Source organism: Mugil cephalus, chromosome 20, assembly GCF_022458985.1.
Source record: "Mugil cephalus isolate CIBA_MC_2020 chromosome 20, CIBA_Mcephalus_1.1, whole genome shotgun sequence".
In the NCBI taxonomy this organism is placed as follows: domain Eukaryota; kingdom Metazoa; phylum Chordata; class Actinopteri; order Mugiliformes; family Mugilidae; genus Mugil; species Mugil cephalus.
In genome coordinates, this window is record NC_061789.1 from 18,975,721 (window position 1) to 18,992,042 (window position 16,322).

The following is a 16,322-nucleotide window of genomic DNA, read 5'->3' on the forward strand; positions in this document are numbered from 1 at the left end:
TGTTGAAGCAGAGCGAGAGCATTCACTCCGCGTGACTTCCGTACTCAGGCTAACTTTGTGTTTTGTTTACTAGCTTAGATAGAGAGTTTTTATCTCTATTCTCCAGAGCATTAAACATACACTTGCTATTATTGTTAAGATAAATTACACGATGATCAAATGCATAGAACATAAAATGTATTTTTTTAACATTAAAGACTGGAAATAATACTTTTGAGCAGCAACGGTGCAACTCGTCTTGCCGACGATCGGAAACAACAAACCACACAAGATTTTATGGTAAGACTGTTGCGTCTAATAACTCATTACAGTATTTACGTTGAAAAACAGAGCATGCTTAAACAACATGTTCTTGCTGTCCTCTTTGAACTAGACTCATTTTGACACATCTTGGTTGTTTGCTGTACTTGGCTGTTAGGGGAACAACGGCTGGGCCCTTGCTGCCACCTAGTGGCCACTGTGGATAAGACGCGTGTCAGCTTGCATTCAGGTCTATTAATAACTAATGCTGAAGTTGTACTTGAGCCACAATCTTATGACTGTGTCCACAAAGGACACGAACTCAAATGTAAGTTTCTTTATAACAGTTTAATTAAAAAGGTAAATGAGACTGAGTTTCTACTTGACCTCTGCTTGGACCTTTGTGTGTCAGTTCCACTAAAAGGTGAGTAAGAGTGTGTTGACATAACCGTAAACAGTGCTGCACTACGCTTTAGAGGCAAAGCGCTGCTGCTTTAGAGATGAACTAACAGGAACAGGAAAATGGCTTTAAAAAATATCGACTATTTCACCTGTAACGGGCTTCATTTCTGTCAGACTGACTTTAAGGTGCCATGTCGAAGGACACGTTTCCGTTCTCCTCCAACTCACTGCGCTCTCTGAGATTGGAGCAGGAGTTTCAGGAGTGGGAGAATGCACGGCAAGCGCTGGCTCACAGGAGAGCCATGACCAGGGCTCCACTGCCTCGGGCCCCCAGGCCTCCTCCCAGGCAGCAGCGCCTCCAGGAGGTACGAGCCCCCCCGCCCCAGGCCCGGTGCAGAGACACAGCCATCCACAACACCTTCATGTGCGGGGACATGAAAGGAGTGTACGCAGTGCTGAAGGACCCAGCAATGGTCAACGCCCTGATGGAGACAGTGCACGAGGAGATGGTGTGGACTCCAGAGATGGGTATGACCTAAAAGTCCTCTCACGATCTTTCAAAAAATCCCATTAATGCCTGACCTCCTGTCTGCTCCTCCGTCAGGGATGTGGACGCTGAGCTCCAAGGTGAAACAAACCTCAGCCTTGCGTCTGGCTGCCAGCAGAGGACACTCGGGTTGTGTGGAGGAGCTGCTGTTTCGCGGAGCTGAGGTTAACGCGGACCCCGGTGGCTACACCGCCCTCCATGATGCCTGCATGGGCGGCCATTCTGTGTGTGTCCAGCTGCTGCTTTCTCATGGAGCAGATCCTGAACTGTTGGCTGCTGACGGCAGTGCTCCTCTTCACCTCTGCACGTCTCCCCTGTCATTCCAGTGAGTGGTTTAACAGATGAAAAGTAACGATAACAGTGACAGTACTGATATCTCTTTTCTCTCTTAGGCCCATTTTTACCAAGGGGCAGTTTAATTTGAGTTAAATTCTCTTACAGTGAAATAATTTCCTATACTTCAGTAAAAATCTTAATAAAGAATTATTCAAGGCTTTTAACGAATAGATATGCAGCTTTTCTTCCATGTTAGAAAGAATAGTTGAAGAACGTGACGTTTGTGCCTTTTTTCGAAGCTGCGCTGAGCTGCTTTTAGAAGGAGGGGCAGAGGTCAACGTCAGGACGAGGGAGTCGAGGCTCACGCCTCTGCACGTGGCCGCTCGCCGAGGCCTGGAGGAGCACGTGGAGCTCTTCCTCAGCCACGGGGCAGATGTTTTAGCCACAAACCGAGAAGGGGAGACTCCCCTGAACGCTGCCTGCTCCGGAGCCGAGAGGCATTCCGAGGCCGGGCGCTACCTCCGCGTGGTTCAGAGGCTGCTGGACGCAGGAGCTGACCCCCGGACTGCAGGCAGGAAGCAGCACACCCCACTGCACAACGCCTGTGCAAACTGCTGCCCCAGGATCGTAGACGTCCTCCTGCAGCACGGAGCGAAGGCTGATGTTGCCAACTGTGCAGGATACACACCAATGGACTGCTTGCTGCAGGTAGCATATGAGTGGCTGGTGGATTTCAAGCCATACAAACAGTCACTATGTAGAGAGATACATTCAGGCATTAAGATAAATACCATTCTGATTGGTCCTTAAGGTGGTGGAGGATTTCCCAGACCAGCGACCTGAAGCTATAGCACGATCCCTTCTCAACCACGGAGCTCAGCCCGTTTCACCAAAGGTTCGGCCAAATTCAGATTCAGGGGGAAATTTGCTTTGCAGTTCGCACGAATGGCACATATAGGGATACCTAACATTTAAGCAGATAAAAACGCATATGACACATAACACCCAACACCAAATGATAAATTTTGTGTGTGAAATAGAGTGTAACAGTGCTCAGCTGGTGGACAGGTGTGCCAGAAAACAATGGTGAAATGCTGCACTTTATACAGAACTGTGGTGATGGAACCATCACAAGTTTGAGACTAATACCACATCAGTGATCAGTGATAAAAACCACCCTGAAATGAAATAAATCATTTGTCACAAGAATCCAAACAAAAATAGAGAGACATGGAATGTGATTCCATCTAAAATCAGTTATATCAGTAGTCTTCTTTCCTCTACAGATGCTGAAGCAGTGCATCCTCTCTCCTGCCACTCTGGAGGTGATGCTGAACTCGTACGCATCCATCCCTCCCTGCGACTGGATGGACTCTCTGCCTGCTGATGTCTCCGAGGTGAGCTCTGCGCAGCGTGACGCCTCCTCTTCTTATTTACCTCCCGGGCCGTAATAACTCTTGTTTGTGCCTCAGGAGCAGCGCTCTCTCCTCCTCTCGGTGCGTCAGCGGAGCGGCCAGCCCCGCTCTCTGCAGCACCTCTGTCGACGCGCCGTCCGGCTGCACTTAGGAGCCCGGTGCCACTCGGCCATCAGTTCACTGGACATTCCCTGCTCTGTGAGAGGTTATCTGCTGTTGTGTAATGACGGCACACTTCTTTGACTTTGTACTGTCCTTACATAATTCAACAGTATGGGGCCTCTTTGGAAACGATTCATTTTAGACTTCAATAATCTGTTTTCTCCCATGTTGTTGCAGTTTATATTGGTTTGGTTATTCCTACTAACATCAGTGTGTTTGCTGGAACCTGTATGCCATACTAATAATATTGGGATTTTCATGTATTTATTAAAACCGTTATTCTTTGTGTTTGTGTCATATTCATCTAAGTTGAACTCATGGTTGAACTACACTCCAAATTAGAAGGAAAGATTGGTGTGCAATTTACACACTGAAAATAAGCCAGTGCAATAAGTCATTATATATGTCACCATAGCTCTCCACACTGCTCTCAGCCACACTGAAAGCCCCCAAACATACGTCAGGATGCTGTTTGTTGACTTCAGCTCGGCATTCAACAACTCCATCAGCCCCAGCCGGCTGGTCAACAAACTGCACGAACTACAGCTCGGAACCCCCCCGCCCCCCGTCGCTGGATCGTGGACTTCCTGACAGTATTACAAAAGTATTAAAAATCAAGTGTCTGCAACAGGATTTGCAAAATATTTACCCATTTCCTGTCAACTAACTAGATGCAAAGCAAAACGGATGCTCTTATTTTTTGATTCCTGTGTTCCAGTAGTAGTAAAATCAACTGTACTATATCGCATCTTATTATATTATATTATATTGTGTTCTATTATATTGTGTTGTATTATATTACATTATTATCAATGGGAGGAGCAACAGGGTGACCCATATCCAACACAAGCGCCCCCAGTGGTCGACGGTGACGTCACTCCGCCTGTGTGTTTGTTATGTGGTCTTCAATCAGCGGCTGCTAGCTAGCACCGAGCCTCGCCTTCAAACATGCTCTGAATTTACAACCAGCAGGTAAGAACCGTCCCCAAGTAGTATCCGCACACAGCGAGGACTGTTGGGTGTTAACACGACGCCCGCGTCCGGTCGAAAGAGTGCTGCGACAAAACAAAGCGTGAGCCGCGAGAGTCGTAAACAACCGAAGGTCGTTCTTCGGCCAGCTAGGTGGATCGGCTAGCCGGAGAGCTAAGTCAGCTCTCTGACAGCCAGCAGAAACCACGACACAACAAGCCAGCAGCACGGCGGCCTAGCTCTGATAACTTTAATAATGACTGACGGCAGCGAGCGGGACGCGAGAAAACACCGCCGACACAGCTTTGATGGTTAGATGTAGCTCGAAGGATACAGGAAACAGCTGTTAGCCAGCCCTGATAGCTGCGGCTCATCAAAAGAATGAGGAACTTTTGTCTTAAATTACCTCACCGCCTTCTGTGGATGTAAATATCTCTTACGATGTGCCGCTTTTTTTTTCTGCCAGAAAGCCCTGCAATTAAACGTCAACTACATGTATCCACCCTGACTCTTTGGGATCCTGTTGTTATGGTTACTTTTTTTTTTTTTTTTTTACTGTTGTGCAAAATATAAGATCAGAATCACCGACCGCACTGTCTCCAAAAGAATAAACTCACATCCCGTCTCCAAAGATTACACCCTGACAACATGTTCTCTACAACATGTTCAGGATTGTATCTGAAGTCTGAAACTCTTAGATTAATCAGCTGGTAGAAACGACGTTTGATTGCTCATCCAGTAAAAGGTTTGTTTGAGGAAGTGTGTAAACCTTGAAATAAATGTCTGTATTTGTTGAGTAAATTACAAATGGAGTTTGTTTACATTGTTTACATACACGTGTTATATCCCCCTTTCATCAGTTCTTATTCTGCTCTCCGTGTGCCCGTGTGCTTCAGGTTTGGAGGACAGAGATGGCAGTGTGTGCACTGACCATGTTGGATGGGATGGAGGATGAGGTAGCGGCAGCAGGCGGCGTGTTTCTCCTGGTCCTGGCCCTCATCCTGGCTTGGCTCTCGACCCACGTGGCAGATCGGGGAGACCACATACTGGGCACCATCCTCACGGTGGGCGCTCACGCCTCCCTGATAGGACTGGGAGGCCACGACAGCTACAGCGGGGGGCCAGCGAGCGCCGACGCCCCCGAGCCGCAGACGCCTCCGCCTTCGCAGGAGAACAAGCCGGATGAGGCTGAGCCGACGGCCGATAGAGGGGAAGGTGAGGGGGCGGGGGAGGGGGCCGAGGGGGTTTGGACAGACCTGCTGCTGGACATACAAAGGAGTAAACAACCTCAGACGGGAAGACTGAATTCTTCGGAAGGAGAGGAGGAGGAGGAGGAGGAGGAGGAGGAAGAGGAGGATGATGATGATGATGAGCTGGAGGAGGAAGAAAAAAAGGCTGTAAAGAATATTCCAGTGTTGACCAACACCATCTCCCCTACCACCACTTCCATCTGTGTCCGTCTTAAGTTCTTAAATGAAACAGAGGAGGTGGCTGTTGTAGAACCAGATGATACAGTGGGAGTACTGAAGAGGTTGGTGACATAACTCAGAACGTCCATTGACACAGCTCAAGCAGCGTTAAATCATTCGACATATACAGCAAGCAGACAGTTAGCTTGGCATTAAGTCTGGAAAAAGCTTTAGCAGAATCTATCCAAAGGTAACACATACTACCTCGCACTCTTTTAAGTTTTTGTTAAATCTCATTAAACCAAAGTGGGAAATTGTTTCTCGTAGATTTCACGAGAGGTTATTCGTGGAACTACCTCTCCATCAGGTGTTGCGAGTTCCCGCAGCCTCTGCTGGTTCATGGTGACGTCACGACGTCAGGCACAAATGGCCGCGTGTTGCTTTTGTCACGTGGGCTTTTGTTCAAATTAAACAAAGCAGACGTGACGTGTCATTCATTGTGCTTCAGAGGCGCTGGATTGCAAATTTTGTTACCTTGAGATGGAGCCATATGAAAGGCTTCCCCGCTTCTGGCGTTAAGCTAAGCTGAGTGTCTGATGCTGTAACTTTGGATTTATTATAAAAAACACAAGGATGGCGTTGAGTTTTTCAACAAATCTTTCAAAAGAAATGTCTAACTGTTCCTTTAAATGACTTATCATTCTTGTTTTTCTTCCCCAGTAAATGTTTCTCAGGTCGGGAGCATCAAATAAAATTAATCTACCAAGGCCAGTTGCTGCAGGACCCCAAGAAGACTCTGTTATCCCTAAACATCACAGACAACAGTGTGATCCACTGCCATATCTCCCAGGCCCTGCACGAAGCCAGTCCGGAGGAAGGCGCTCAGTCTGGGGCGGCGTCGGGAGCCGGGTCCGGGGTCTCCGGAGGATTCAGGGCTGCGGGCGTGGCCATTAGCACCAGCAGCCTGGTGGTGCCCGTGTTTGTGGTGATACTGGCTGTAGTCTGGTACTTCCGCATCAACTACAGGCAGTTCTTCACCGCGCCTGCGACCATCTCCCTCGTGGGAGTCACTGTGTTCTTTAGCTTTCTGATATTCGGAATGCACAGCCGCTGAAAAAAAAGGCAAAGGGAGAGCTCGCACGTCGAGCTGAATGCTGCGAGGCGAAAGTAAAAATAACTGCGGTAGTGGGCAAGCGTCTGGAGAGATGGACTAATCAGAAAGGAGCCTCGGTGCAGATGCTACAGCTGATTAGAGTGTGTGGGTGGGCAGTCGGGTGAGCCTGTTTGTGCATGCACCAAGCAAAGGAGATGAGAGATTGTACAGTAGAGGTGCAGTGGCTAATACTCTGCAGGGAGGGAAGATCTGATTTAACTGCAACATAATTTAGCTTCTCGTCAAACATGACTTAGTGGTTCGCACCATGTTATAACACTCTGGCTTTTATCCTGTCTGCTCTTTTATTGTTGTTAAAGATTTATTGTTTTCTCGTACGTTTTTATTTTTCAGAGAACTCTTTCTGTGCGTTAAGAAAAAAACAATTACATAGATGCAAGAATCTAAAATCATCTGGAACCACCCACTGTTGTGCTTCGTGTGCCAGTTTGACTCTTAAACCTTTTATTTGAATGGCTCTCTGTAAACAACTATAAACTGTACAACTGCCTCAGTGAAAACGTTTTTTTTTTTTTTTTTTTTGTTGCTATGTAGAACTTTAGGCTAATGTAAGCAACCACTAGACATGAATATAGACACATTCTGAGAAGACACTGTAAATAGATTGTGTATTTTCTGTAAATAAAATAATAGATGAATCAGGTGAGCTTGCATCTGGCACTTAAAGATTTGGAAGGGGAACCCTCCTGGTAATGCTGGACTGCTTTGGTTTCAGTGGAATCATATTAAAGCATTTCAAAGCAAACTTGCTTCTGTTTGTGGTCTATAGAAGTCAGGTCTCTGGGTATGGTATGCGTTTATTTATATACAAACATCAGTAAGCGTGGCAGTGAAGAAAATATAACCTATGCGTCACATTATGTTTAGATGGAAGCCGTTCATACGTGCACTCGTTGGTGCTTTGCATGAGGAAGAAATACAACACTGCATTTTTTTTTGTTGCTACAGACAGATACACAATAAGCCACGAGAGAACACCCGCCGATAGCTTCAAATCATTGTTAAATTACCAGTTCATTTTTCATCTTTAGTAAACATCGCAACACTTTACTGGACAGGAATCACAAGGGCATGGTCAGAGCTGCTGCAGTCTGCCAGAAACACCTCCCGCGCTGGAATTTAAGTCGGGCTTTAGCAGACAGTCGCCTTCGTTGCAGGTGGACAAATAACTGAACGCACCGAAATTTAGGGACTGTATCAAAATTACTGGAGTGTAGAAGAGTGTGAATCTTAAACCTTGTTCCAAATTTGGACCCTTTCCAGGATACCTGGTAGTGAAATCTGAGAAGCCTTATCTAATCTCTTCCTGAAAACGGACGCGTTGGTCCAACTGTGAGAAGAAAGCATGATCGTTATCCCCTAAAAGCCGCCGCACGTACCTTTGTGTCAACATTATCTTACTGATAAAAGCAAGTTTTCACAGAAACGGGGGAAAGGGGAGGGGGGGGGGAGTGGACATCTTTAGACACGGGGACGTCTGTGCACAGGAAGACATTAATCAGATGTATACAGGAAAACGCCACAGAAAAAGAACAAACAAGCGTTAGAGACTGAAGATAAAACGTAGCTCACGTTCATGCAGCTGATCGCCCCCCAGTGTGAAGCGGGCGTCAGCGTCAGCTCACTGGTTTTGGAAAGTTACAGTAACTTTTAAATGCGACCATAAGGGTGTGAGAAGGGTTTCCTGCAGCTATCAAACGTTTCTGGCGCCTCCCCGTTTTCTTAAGCCCTTTACACCTCCACAAATAACTTATGCACAATCCCTAAGTTTTAAAGTTCTGACTCGTACAAATAAAATACCTCCTTGTGTTTTCCTACGCACTCCGACTCGAAATTAATAACTAAATCATCAAATTTATAAGAAAACTGTTAAAAATGCCAAGACTTCAACTAAAAATGACAGTAATTTGACCGCTGGAGCGAGTAATATATCTTACAACTAACATCAGACATAGTTATAGGTTATAGGCGTACGAGAAGCAGAGCTGCAGCACTGATCTATTTTTCTGTATTATGTAATCTATTAGAAGAAAGAGTGAAAACACACAAGCTTTCTACAGAGGAATAAACGTTAAGCTGGATTCATGATTCAGTTTCCATCTCACAAGTGTCATACATACACGTCCTGTACATGTGCCCCGAAAGCCCACTGGCTCATCAAATATCAAAATCTGCATTTACACACAAATTATATACACATCACTACGAAAGCAGTGACAAATACAAACTTAAATATATAGTCCATGTAAACAAAGAAAGATCAAGGTTTAAAATGGCACACATACTTTCACAAAGACCCCACCGTCTAGGATGCGGACTTTTGTGAAACTATAAATGATTACACACACGCCCTCTGACCGCACACACTTTACAGGGAAACGTTCACGCTGGATGCAAGTCGGCATACAGAGGCACACACACACATCTGTGCAATACGATGCTAGAATTAAAAAGCCACTGATGAGGACTCCATTATAAGTGTGTCAAGTGTTGAACTGAAAGCAGTTTGAGCTTCTCCACATAACTGAGTGAACACAGCGTCTAAAAAGAGGGAGAGGTTACAAGACCAACGACTGTTTCAAACTGAATGTAGCAAATGAAATCACCATGAATTTGGATATCTAGGGGCATGATGATGTTACACATGAATCCAGGTGTTCTCCTGACCAAGAGTTTAACAGCTTGTCATGTCACTTACAGCCTATGGTGCAAATTTATTCCTACTATTTAGTAAAACTTATTTTGGACCGATCCTCGTGATCAACCTTCCTGAGTCTGAAACAAAAAGCTGCATGTGAAGACAGCTTGACGACTACAGCCAGCGGTGTTGAGTCTGCATGAGAGGACATGACTGTCCATGCCAGCAGGAGGCAGTAGTCTGTGTTAGCCAATGATGGGTGAAACCAGGACTAGGACTAGCCAAGAAGCTAGAAAAAAAAATGCAAAAGGTTATACAGAGCTAGCCTCTTCTGAATTATGCTGATCAGCTGGCCTGCAGTTGTTTCATTCTAGATGATCATTTGTAGTAGATGACTACTTAATATATAATATCTTTCTATATATTCTTCCATGTGGCCAAAGGTCCTTTTTTGTTGTTTCTTAGTTTGATGTGGAAGAACTTCAGTGGACCAGCTAAACGAAGAATCACCTGAATGCACCAGCAAGTCATCCTGATTTTAAGCCCATGTTAACACACTGAACGAAAATACGTGTACTCTGCCTCGTTGACTGGCCTCAGTTCTTGGGACACTGTGTTCATAATACAGGCGGAGAAACTTTCCAAATACACATGCCTCGCTCGTCAAGGCCAGATGATTAGAGAACTACGAAGTCAAGTTTCATCCCACCCTGATCAGAGTTTTGGTATGAGAGGAAGGACTTAAAAGATGAGGAAAGAGCTGGGCTATGAAATGGGTGTACGCTAGTCTAAGTTATCATAGATGCTCGAAATAGAAGGTGCTGAGAGTTTGGGCCTCTTTTTTTTGGTTGGCAAACTGATATTACTCTGAGAGCTGCTGCTGCTGCCGCCCCCAGTCAGACTTGTGCTGCCGCCTCCGCTGTTCAAACCAAGAGACGGCCTCTTCTTCTTCTTGGGCCTCCTAGAATCTGAGTGGTTGGTACCTATGACAGAGGAATGGGAAATAATTCATCAGCTGTCTGTAAGTTGTACCAAAAAAAAAAACAAAAAAACAACAGAGTACCGAGTGTTCCTTCCTTACTGGCTTTAGATGAGGCTGAGTCAGTGGGGGAAATATCAGGGGAGTCCTCCCAATCCAGGCGGCTCATTAAGGTCTGTCCGTCTGGAATGTCAAAGCTGTCGCTTTCCAACACAGCGTCTGCATCAGGCAGCGTCGGCCTATTGCATGAAACCCAGACACAGGGTCGTTAATGCACACAAAGATACCAGTGCTCGGAGACTACCAGTGCCACTCCATTTGATCAAATTCATCTCTTTTGTGTGTTTGCTGCTGTGGGACACTACGGTTTGTGGTTGGACACTGCATCAGTGGCAAGGTGTTGAAGTGTTTGGCTTTTTAAACTCGACATGTTCACACTGTTGGAGTTACAGTAAAATTACTGGGGAAAAAAAGTACTGTGAAAACGCATAAAAGGATTTTCCTTGGGTGGTTTTCAGAGGAACATTTCATATTCCATGATTGATTGTCATTTTTGTGATAGTCTAATGTAAAAGTATAATTAAATACTGGTCCAAAGGTTTCACATGTGATGTGGGGAGTTAGATGTGACAAATTGGCAAAACACACTGTGCTGTTATAAGCACAGATTTGAAACATTTCCCTGCCTGACGCAGCAGTGTTCGTTCCAAACCAGAAACACCTCCCTCCGTACTATACTGACCTTTTTTTTTTTTTTTTTTTTTTTTTTAACAAGACAAGGTCACAGAACCCTAGGGAACCATCAACCAGAGCCTACGCATCACTTAACACCTGTTTTACGTCACGACGCTGTCTTTGTCCAGTTGGTGGAACATTTGTCCCTATACCAGTGTGTTCACACTGACTCTGACCAGCAGTGCTGCTCTGTGTGTGGCTGAGGCCGCCTGATCAGGAGGCAGCAAACCGAAACCAACAACACCTGCACCATGAGGGTCACAACGTGATTTTCGTTAAGTGCACTTTTTGAGAGGGGAGACGGGGCACACTCACACGGACTGCCCCAGGAGGATCACCCTGACGGCCCTCCTCTGTTCGTCCGTGTGCTGGGGACACCGCTGAGACCTGGTGGGACACAAGGTGGCATTACACATCCCTGACTGACGGCCCACCCACACCCACCACACAGCGTCACGCATCACCCTGCCCGCAAGGGGAGGTGGGCCGGACTGCTGCTAGAGGCTGTTATGTATTAGAGGTTGGTCACTGACGGAGTCACCGTGGTCTAACTCAAGAAAACGTGTTAATAGTTGGTGTGTTTTTGAGAACTTTGCAAAATTTGGTATTTCATTTTTTGTGTGAAGTCAATCTGATCCAGAAGAAGAAAATAAAGTTGCCACTTGTGTACCCCTGAGTTAGTTAGTCCCAACACACATGATCGTTTTCAGCAACAAGGGAACTGATCATGAGTTCACTTTAAGTTTTGGACAACATGTCTATGTGATTTAGTTACACACAGTGATGAAGACACTGAGCTCAGACAACAACAACACAGGTGTTACAGTAATTGAAACTATGCAGCAGCATCCCAAATGTGAGCAACACAGAGGCAGTAAATGGTTTTTTCCCACAGTGGAAAGGTTAAGAACTACTTCATGTTCATGTCAGATAATCTTTCAGTAATTACCTGGTACACATCTTCTTGGTGTGCTCAGAGATCACCCCACATTGCTGTAGAAACAAACACAACATGGATATCAATAAATGTAAAAGTAAAAATGATCATAAAGCATAAAGACCTTCTTTATTGGGCTCATTCCAGAAAGTTGCTCACCGTTGTTAAAAGTGTCCTGACTTCATCAGGGCCTAAACTTTCATAACTGATGCCAGTGTTATAGTTGTACTAAAAGAAAAGGGAGTACATCGATATCAGTATAGTGCACTGCACAATTCTTGACAAAGTGTATAATATGTTATAATTTTCGAGTAAACAGAAACAAAGATTTGTCACCTTGTACGGCTCTGAACTGACGCTGCTCCCAAGCTCGCCTGGAGAAAAAAAAATACAAACAAACACCCCTTTATCAGTAACATTAAAAGCTCATCTGAATTTGACAGAGTTTCCAAGTTCTCCAAACAAAGGACTTGGAAACTAAAGAGCAGTCACACAGACCAGCGGAAATCTTAACACAAATGTCACTTGCCATATTTCTATGGACACTATTGCACTAATAACTCAACTGGAAGTGATTTTTAGTCAGAGAATTCCCCTTCCCACGAAGCTTGGAACTGGTTTTGCACTAGCAAAGATCTGCCAGGCCAATGAAATCAGGCAAGCGCAGCGGAGTTAAATTTGCTCACAATAAAATAGCTCTGATTGAAAAACAGACTCATATCTAGATAACATATCTAGATATGAGTCTGTAGCTACAGCAAGCTAAAGTGGTGATGTAAACCTTAGATGAAAACTTCTTCCTCTACTGTCACATTTCCAGCAGATTCACTGCTCCACAGTAGTTAGAACTATGTTACGTGTGTAAATGTTTTACTGACTCTGATTGATGTTTTGGGCATGTAAACACATTCAGTATATCTTCTTAGATCCTCTTATACAGTGTTGCATGTCATTCAGGTGGACGCAATACTGTGCATGTAAACACAGCACACAATGACAGGTGTTCAGTAGAAAACTGTATGCAAGGACATCCTGAGTTGCAACACAATGACTGAAAAATGCTGTTGTCATTTACCCATTTTCAGATGGGTAGGGTACAAGAGTTCTTCACTAAAGTAAAAACTAAGTACCACACGGACTCACCATTTTTGTGTTTCAGAGATTTGGATCTTCTCGGTGAATTTTGATTCTGCACAAACAAATGCACTGTTAAAATGGTCTTACTATACACTAGAAAACATGTGAATTTGAAATGCTCGGATTAAAAATACCTTATCTGACTTCCTCTTCTTGGCTGCAAAAGAAAACACCAAGCGTGCTCATTATGTGAAATCAACGATCAAGGAAAGGTTTTCCCTCAATCATCTCTACCTTTAAATACAATGACTTTCAATTGCTCACCTTTTTTTTCTGCACCATACGACCAGTCATTGTCATTGAGGTCATCGTTGTCTTCCTGGTCGCTCTCTGATTTACTCATGTTATTATTGCTGGCTAACCTGTTAAAAGCAGAGAATCAAAATAATCTGATCAGACACTCATGTAAAACGCTCTCACTACTTCGTGTGAGCTGCCTCACATCATGGCTGAGCTGCCCAATTTTTTCATCCACAACATTTGTGTGCACCGTCAACGCTGCGTTAACCCCGCACGTGACGCGTGGCTCTTTGTAGTCGACTGACCTGCGGTTGGCGATGCGGCTGCTGTTGCGTCCCATACCGAGACATTTCTCCAAATGTGGAGCGAAGCGAGAAGCAGCTATCAACCTTTTGCAGTTAGGACACTCACACTCCTTGTTCTTCCACTGATTGTACACCTGCCCAAATATGTCCACTCCAGGCTGATCCACAATTTCTGTTAAAAAAGAAAAAAAAAGGCACTGTAAGCAAACACTGGCAAAAAAAAAAAACATAACCCAGAACTATTTAGAAGCAATGGCACCAACCAAACTCCTTCATGCTCTCTTGGTCCGTTTCATCCAAGAAGAAGTAGCCCTGTTTGACAGCACGATGTACCTCAAAACACAGGCCCAAACAGGCATCTTCCACCAGCTCAGAGTAGATGTCGTGGACCAAGGCCTGCAAAGTTAAAGGTATTAGCTCGACAAAACACCAATCGAATGAGGCGGCGTGTCTGCGCCGGCCACCAACAAGTGCCTCACCTCCAGCTTGGTGTTGTCTGGGCCTGAGAGGGGCATATCCTCCATTTTCATTTGAAAATCTGTGTTGGAAATCTTGGTATCGAGGTAATAAAATGCAGACCTGAGGGGTTCAAAACAGAGCGGGATGGTCACAGGGTTTAAGAAGGGCAAATCTGTCTGAAAGTGTGCAGATTATGAAACTGATGGAAAAATTACATACGTTTGAATGTTGTTAGCAAATCTATCTTCATCCTGTTGACAAGAAGAAAACACAGGCATCAGATGCTGGTCCAGATAGGTGTCGAGCTATGATTTTAATGAACAGCTTAATAATACAATTGTACACTACGTATTTGTACATGAAGTTATTTTTATGTTAATGCTGTCCAACTGCGCTCTAACCGGTGTCGCCACTACTGAGACTCTCTCCTTTACACATGAACATACCACAAAAATACCTTCACCAACGACTAGCTACCGTTCATAGAACATAAGCGCAGGTAATGGATGTTCGCAACAGTATTAACACTTTAACCGGACTAACGCTGCTTTTTAGACGTTAAGTCCTGCTACTCGGCTATTTTGACATGAAGGAACAACGTCTGGACCAATTAGATACTCAGAAACAATGTAGCGACGCTAGCTATGTTTTTATTTCATCAAAAACCCGTTTCCTCTTACCCTGTCATACCGAAAAGTCAGCCTGAACCGGGCACTTTGTCTGAGGGAGGCAGCATTACCGAGTCCGTCTACATAAAACACGCTACAAGGAAGAACGGGGTTCGGCTCCAGACATCGTTAATGTCGCAAGTAAAGCGAAAAAAAAAGCCCTCGTTAAAGGTGTTTGTTGTCGCAGGTGTCGGTTAGCTGCATTGACAAACCCGCTAGACACCGAGGAGGCCGACGGGGCGCGAGCAGAAAAATAAAACTACCGGCTTCCGGTTTAAACTCTTCAAAATAAAAGCCTCTCTCAGAGGCTGGCCTGTCGAAGTGGTGAATCGGAAATCAGGGTCGTCGACTCCTTTTTAGTTCAGGGGCCACATACAGCCCAATTTGGATTCAAGCGGACAGGACCAGTAGCCTAAAACCATAGTAACGTACAAATAACGAGTAAATTAGGAGAAATGTTTACATTCAATAAACTATGCTGTAAAATTGAGATTTAAAAAATAAAATTAAAAAGTTTGTTACTAAACAGTGGACAAATTAAAAAATAGAAGTAATTTTAATTGAAAGACCGCAGTCTATGTAACTTTGGTAATTTACTCTAGACTTGCTGTGGGCCAGATTAGACCTGGTGGCCCGGCTGGTTTTGACCTGTGGGCCATGTGTTTGATACCTGTGTCATAAATATTCAGCTGCAAAAGTACAAGTCACACAATATACATAAGGTCAGCTAAATAAATCTATAAAATTAATAATGAAAATTCTTACGCAGAACAATTTCTGTCTGTCTTATAAATTGTTGAGTCATTTACATTATTGACATAAGTGATACATATATTTGTTTTAAACAATGCATCCTGTTTCACAAGCTTGTAATGCTGTGCTTAAAATCGGAATCTGTGAATTAGCTGATAACCCTAACTGATAAATGTAGTATTTTTTAAATACACTGCTGAATGTACTTACAACAGTGCACTTACTGTACATATAAGTAAGTACATAAAAAATATACTCAAGTAAATGCCTACAAATACATATAGTTTTGGACACTGACTTGAATATTTTCATTTGATGCTTTATACTAGTGATAAAGTCATAGAAATAAATATTTCTTTGACGGCCATACTAGATACTTGATTTTAGATGCAAAGCACACGATCAATTTACTATATAGCCTACTGTAATAGATAGAAATGCTAAAACATAACTGAAGCAGTTAAAGTGACCACCTCCTGGACCAGTAACAATTAACCCCCTCAAATGCACCTGAAATAGTAACCCTGATCATAATACTTTATATAGTATTTTATTTTCTCTTGGATGGCTCTCTGTATCTGTTTTTTGGTTCTCCTACACCACTGTATTCCTGCATCAAAAATGTCTCCACTCCTTATTAAACTTGATGTAATGGCTCGATTTAAGGGTGGATCTTGTTATTTTGTCACAGCCTGTAACCTGCATGAAATCTTCTCTCTTGTATTCTTGTTACATCTACAGCTGGCGACAAAAATTCGTGGTTGCTGGGAGACCGAATCCAAGGCCCTTTTCGGGATTTCACTCTGAAGGTACAGCCCCCCTGCTTCCGCTATTACCGTCAGAATTGACGTAGGCTTTCCAGACATCAATAAATGAA

At 44.2% G+C, this 16,322-nt stretch overlaps 3 protein-coding genes across 9 annotated transcripts; 2 read left to right on the forward strand and 1 right to left on the reverse strand.

Moving 5' to 3' along the window:
• Window positions 1-32: 32 nt before the first annotated feature.
• On the forward strand, window positions 33-3,328 carry asb16 (ankyrin repeat and SOCS box containing 16). Of its 6 annotated transcripts, none has more exons than XM_047571002.1 (8): window positions 33-279; window positions 374-664; window positions 817-1,170; window positions 1,247-1,514; window positions 1,765-2,173; window positions 2,277-2,360; window positions 2,752-2,862; window positions 2,938-3,328. In XM_047571002.1, exons 3-8 carry the CDS (start codon window positions 834-836, stop codon window positions 3,121-3,123), a joined length of 1,395 nt encoding a protein of 464 aa, XP_047426958.1. In that variant the 5' UTR covers window positions 33-279; window positions 374-664; window positions 817-833; the 3' UTR covers window positions 3,124-3,328. The 6 variants fall into 6 exon arrangements, with proteins under 6 accessions (XP_047426958.1, XP_047426962.1, XP_047426963.1 ...); XM_047571006.1 differs by having other exon boundaries at window positions 374-490; XM_047571007.1 differs by having other exon boundaries at window positions 419-490.
• A 561-nt stretch (window positions 3,329-3,889) lies between these two features.
• Window positions 3,890-7,339, forward strand: tmub2 (transmembrane and ubiquitin-like domain containing 2). Its single transcript, XM_047571011.1, has 3 exons — window positions 3,890-4,014; window positions 4,908-5,542; window positions 6,141-7,339. The coding sequence occupies exons 2-3, from the start codon at window positions 4,923-4,925 to the stop codon at window positions 6,532-6,534; spliced, it is 1,014 nt and encodes a 337-aa protein (XP_047426967.1). The 5' UTR covers window positions 3,890-4,014; window positions 4,908-4,922; the 3' UTR covers window positions 6,535-7,339.
• Window positions 7,340-7,373: 34 nt separating this feature from the next.
• atxn7l3a (ataxin 7 like 3a) lies at window positions 7,374-14,953 on the reverse strand. 2 transcript variants are annotated; one of them, XM_047571008.1, is made up of 14 exons: window positions 14,705-14,952; window positions 14,244-14,275; window positions 14,045-14,144; window positions 13,829-13,961; window positions 13,566-13,737; window positions 13,285-13,382; window positions 13,155-13,177; window positions 13,027-13,072; window positions 12,220-12,257; window positions 12,043-12,111; window positions 11,896-11,939; window positions 11,262-11,333; window positions 10,314-10,450; window positions 7,374-10,215 (listed from the first exon to the last, which is right to left on the reverse strand). In XM_047571008.1, exons 3-14 carry the CDS (start codon window positions 14,093-14,095, stop codon window positions 10,016-10,018), a joined length of 1,083 nt encoding a protein of 360 aa, XP_047426964.1. In that variant the 5' UTR covers window positions 14,096-14,144; window positions 14,244-14,275; window positions 14,705-14,952; the 3' UTR covers window positions 7,374-10,015. The 2 variants fall into 2 exon arrangements, with proteins under 2 accessions (XP_047426964.1, XP_047426965.1); XM_047571009.1 differs by lacking the exon at window positions 11,262-11,333 and having other exon boundaries at window positions 14,705-14,953.
• Window positions 14,954-16,322: the final 1,369 nt, after the last annotated feature.